This window comes from Alosa sapidissima, chromosome 11 (assembly GCF_018492685.1).
Source record: "Alosa sapidissima isolate fAloSap1 chromosome 11, fAloSap1.pri, whole genome shotgun sequence".
Taxonomy (NCBI): Eukaryota; Metazoa; Chordata; class Actinopteri; order Clupeiformes; family Clupeidae; genus Alosa; species Alosa sapidissima.
Window position 1 is genome coordinate 38400672 of NC_055967.1, and position 4624 is coordinate 38405295.

At 41.2% G+C, this 4624-nt stretch overlaps 1 protein-coding gene across 1 annotated transcript; it reads right to left on the reverse strand.

Annotated features, from left to right (window-relative positions):
* Positions 1-2497: 2497 nt before the first annotated feature.
* Positions 2498-3999, reverse strand: LOC121724642. Its single transcript, XM_042111335.1, has 6 exons — positions 3918-3999; positions 3673-3727; positions 3253-3534; positions 2975-3155; positions 2734-2832; positions 2498-2647 (listed from the first exon to the last, which is right to left on the reverse strand). Exons 3-6 carry the CDS (start codon positions 3531-3533, stop codon positions 2498-2500), a joined length of 711 nt encoding a protein of 236 aa, XP_041967269.1. The 5' UTR covers position 3534; positions 3673-3727; positions 3918-3999.
* Positions 4000-4624: the final 625 nt, after the last annotated feature.

Below are 4624 nucleotides of genomic sequence, written 5' to 3' on the forward strand. Positions count from 1 at the left end.
TGTAATCACATATGACTTTTATTAGCATGTTTTCACTCTGGGCCCTCTAGTGACATAGGATAATGACAGTCTGTGTCTATGAGAGAGAACACAGTCTAGCAGAGTGTGTGTGTGTGTGTGTGCGTGTGTGTGTGTGAGAGAGAGAGATAGAGAGATTGGGAGATTACAGTCTAACAGTGTGTGTGTGTGTGTGTGTGTGTGTGTGTGAGACAGTGCACATTATGTGCTCATTGTAATAATGGAGCAATAGAGGATGAATTACATTTCCTCACCGACTGTCCCAAATATAAACACCTCAGAGAAACACTCTACAATGATATAGAATATATTCACCCTGTATTCATTACTCTCAAAAATTAACTAAAACTTCCATTCCTCCTGGGTGAGATAGTCACTTACCCAACTTGCCTCAAAATACCTACAGTCCTGCCACATTTTGAGAGAGGAGTCAACCAAATAATATAAACAAAGCACAATGCTCTTTTTTATTGTCATTATTATTATCATTGTTATGTTTTATTATTATACATTTATTCACCTATTTCACTGCTATTTTATCTCTTTTTTTTAAATATTATTATTATTATTTATTAATTTTCTTTTTACATCTTTATTACCTGCTTTGGCAATAAGCAATTTCTTTCCTTCAGATGCCGGGATTATTCGGCCATGGTAGTCACAAAGGACATCTCCTTTGGTGAATGGCATGGTGGCAACGACACCTACAACAGAACAGACTAGAATATTTACGGCCATGTCCATTTCAAATCTTGACATTGCTTTTCATTTGTTATGTTTCTTGTTTGCTCACCTTTTCCCTTATCTCCACCAAAGTCCTGGATCTGAAGCCCTTTCCATTTTTGCTCCGAAACTGCCTTTATGATTTTGCCATCCTTTTCAATGCTCGTCTTCTGTTCAGATATCCAAGCCTGAAGAATATCCTTAAGGTCCGGGAGGTTTGCGTGCCACTTTTCTTTGGAGATGACGAGACGGACTTTGTCCAAAGTCGGTTGATGCCTGCCAATGTGAGCTGAGATGGAATTGTAAGCTGGTGTCAGTACAGAAACAATGAAAATCAGCACACCTTCTCTTTTAGAGTATCTACAACATTCTTTTTTGTTTTCAAAGACATGACACTTATGACATGATGCATGGCATGATGCTTACCGAGGATATAATTTAAGCGCATCTTGTACTGCTCTCCTCTCCACTTGTCATAAACGTCACGGCCTTCAAATCCAGCGCTCATCCTCCTCTTTTTTGTGGGTGGTTCGTCGTTGAGAGTGACGGGAAACATTTCAACAAATGTTTCAAACTGGTCAAGAGCTGTTGTATTCAAAGCTGAGGAAGAAGAGCTATGCGAATAGGTTAATTTCAGGACTGCTGGGTGTACTTTCAAAAGCGCTACATTAAAGCATTCACTCATTCGTATAGCACATACCTTTCACCAGATTGTAAGAATGTGAAATGAATAAATATCAGAACAAGAGGCTTTCGCGTAATAGTCAAAAGATAATGCGCCTTTACTGTAGCCTACGGTATAGAGTTTGCGAGGTGGAAAACGAGAGGAAATAGTAGCGTTTAAAATGTCCTTTTAAATTGTAGCCTAATAATGCACTGTTGAGCATTTTAAATCCGAAATAATAAGGAATGTGAGGAGGTTGCTATTAACTTTAAATCTACAATCAAAACTATCTACAGCCTATGACGCAAATTGAATAGCCATGTCCGCATACGGATGCCTGCTTTAGTTGACTGGATTTCAAGTTCAATAGCTGATTAGGCTGATGTCCCTTGCATTTTGCCACTGCGTGGTCCGCACAGAAATGTTTCATTTTGCGAATGAGATGTCCACGCTGTCCCCTGTGCGACGTGTTGCCCCCCCCCCCCCCAGTTTCAGAGCTATTCTAAATGCAAAATTGCGCAGAGGGCCGTGACTGTGGTAAACTATCCTAATAGAAAACTGATAGCTTTCCTGGCTAAATGGTATAAGTTAGGCCTATTACACAACATAAATTTTGCTGACGACCTAAATAACCTAACCCAGTCTTTGGGAAACACTGCTCTGACTGATGTTCTCACAACTGAGAATATAGGGAAATTAATGTGCATTACATTGGTGTAACAGGGACCTTAAAAGATAATTGTTTGCAAACACAATACACACCTCTCACCAGCCACCTGTGTATCCTCAGGAATCGGCTCACTGCTTTGAGTCGTCTGCTCACAACTGAGTAAATGGGAAAAAAATACATATGGTTTACACTGGTGTGCATGACACAGACCTTGGAAGAACATATACCACTGCTTGCACACACCTCCCACTAGCTAAAGTATGATAAATATGCTTTACCTATGTATGCATGACATGAACTGTGAAAAAAATAGAACCTGATCCAATTTAAACATCTTCTAGCTGGTGTCTGTGGATCAACTTATACAGTGTACTTGTGTGTGTGTGTGTATGTGTGTGTGTGTGTGTGCACAGTACATATACTTACAACTTACAAAGACGTTGTAAATCTGTTTTTGTGTTTGCAATGGGACCACCATTCTGTCCTAGAAAGAAGCAGCCTTCGTCGTCCATATATTCATCTTGTCTAAGTAAAGCCAGTGGCCGTATCTTGGTAAAGTACAACTCAAACCACTGTTGAATTAAATGAAAATATCAGCAACCAGATTGAATTTGGAATACATTATTCAAGTCGTTTAGACTGTGGCAACATACAGTACCTCTTCTTCTTCCTTTCTGAGTGTACAGGCCACTGAATTATCACTGAATTGGATGGTCACACCACTTGATGTCTGCTGTCTATCAACCCAACCTGCAGTCTGTAGAGCAGATGGTATACATGAATGAGCACAATTTTTTTGAAACAGGTATAATTTCTTACCTTTAAATGTATGCAAAGCATTTCATGACTGAGATGATTTAATTTTGTTGTGCAGGAATAAAATTTGGACACTTGCGTACTTTGAAAGTCTCTATACTCTTCAAAGATTTGTTGTATACCACAGACAACACGCCCATACAAAAGTATCGGAACTGTGTCGTGTAGTTTGTTGCCACGTTCACTCCAGTCTTAAGTTTGGCAACCATACTGCGCATCCACGGAGTGACGTCTTGCAGAAGCTGCCGTTGCTCAGCTGGAGAGCTAATTATAACCAACAACAGATGAGAGACACATATTAGACGCCTTATGAACACTAATAAAGATTGAAACCATAAGTCATTTAAAGGGAGAATCTAACCTTTCCGATGGGTCTTTGACTATAAAGAAGCCCTTGCTTTTCAGCCGGTCGATGAGGGCACGGAGGGGATCTTCCTCATTCATTAAGGAATCAACCTCATGGTACTCCCAACGTCTGCCCACTCTCGTCCATTCTTTTTGGGATATTTTGGCCTTGGTCAACTCAGCGTTACGCTCTTCTTCTGTGTTGTCCTTCATACAGGCCTTCTTAAGGTGACTTGACAAATTTTCATGAGGCTTCTCACATAACAGGCAGTAGACAATACGCCTATCAGCGGCCATCCTTCAATAAATGCAAAAAAACACACACACAGAGAGAGAGAGAGAGAGAGAGAGAGTTCATTGAAATAGTGAAATACCAATGTTATGAGTAGGATGTCTGATCCATTGAGCTTTGCTATCTGCTCCATGTGGTACTTACTTGTCAATGCTGCTTGACAACCAAGGAATACCAATCCTGATGAGTTATGTAGGCCCTGAAAAGGAAAATAATTTAAGAAAAAATCATTTCACTCAAATGGTCTAGTCAGCTTGCTGGTTATTAGTACATCAACATGTAGTTTGCTGTCTTCAGAGCATGAATGCACATCTGTCCCAAAGAGTTTAAACATGGGTCAGATTTCTTTAGAATAACAACAGAAAAATATGTTTTACTGTGTACCATACCGTTTATTGTAGCCTCCACAATTCCAATTTCCGTCAGTGAAATGTTCCAACTTCTTAGCGCTCTCTGGGTCAAAAGGCGAGTCAGACACACTAGTTTGTGAACAAAAATTTTCAGGTCGTCTTTTAAACTGTGGGAGTGAGCGTCATATGTGACAATCATGTAGTGGATTCCCCATATACGATGCCATTGCAGTGGTCTTCAGATGTGATGTCTCTAGCAGTGGATTTCACATATGATGCAACTATGGGTTAGTGAGCATTTGTGGTGGTGGGTTCCACATTTGGAAGTGTGTTCCACATTTGATACTTTTGGCAGCGGTCTTCACTAGCGGAGCTAGTAGGTTTGCTAGGGCCGGAATCGTATGCGAATCCGCAGGTATACCATGGGTTTGAGATTTGTTCGGTTCTGCTTAAGGCCTTAACCCTTGAGAGGTTAGCTTAAGTGGGGCACAGTGCACCAGTACTTATCGGTGCTTAAGCCTGGTTGTCCGTGGGGGGGGGGGTGGTACCCAGAGGGGGGGGGTGTTTGCCACTTTGTGTTGCGGGCTTAGCATAGAGGGTGTTAGCTAGTTTGATTAGCGTGTTTATTTTGGGTTAAGTTTAGGAGTAGGATACAGGGTAATGCTCCCAGGCTCACACACACGCGCGCAGGGGACAGAGAGGAGTCTTTGGAGCCTCTGTGAGCAGCTGCAGCCTGTGTGAGAACA

What these genes read in the sequence shown, in the direction of transcription:
- LOC121724642 (XM_042111335.1), bottom strand. Translation starts at nt 3,533, where the DNA reads ATGGCCGCTGATAGGCGTATTGTCTACTGCCTGTTATGTGAGAAGCCT. An exon ending in GTCAAAGACCCATCGGAAAG is followed by an intron (nt 3,156 to 3,252) that starts GTTAGATTCTCC and finishes GGTTATAATTAG; the next exon opens with CTCTCCAGCTGAGCAACGGC. An exon ending in AGAGTATAGAGACTTTCAAA is followed by an intron (nt 2,833 to 2,974) that starts GTACGCAAGTGT and finishes TCTGCTCTACAG; the next exon opens with ACTGCAGGTTGGGTTGATAG.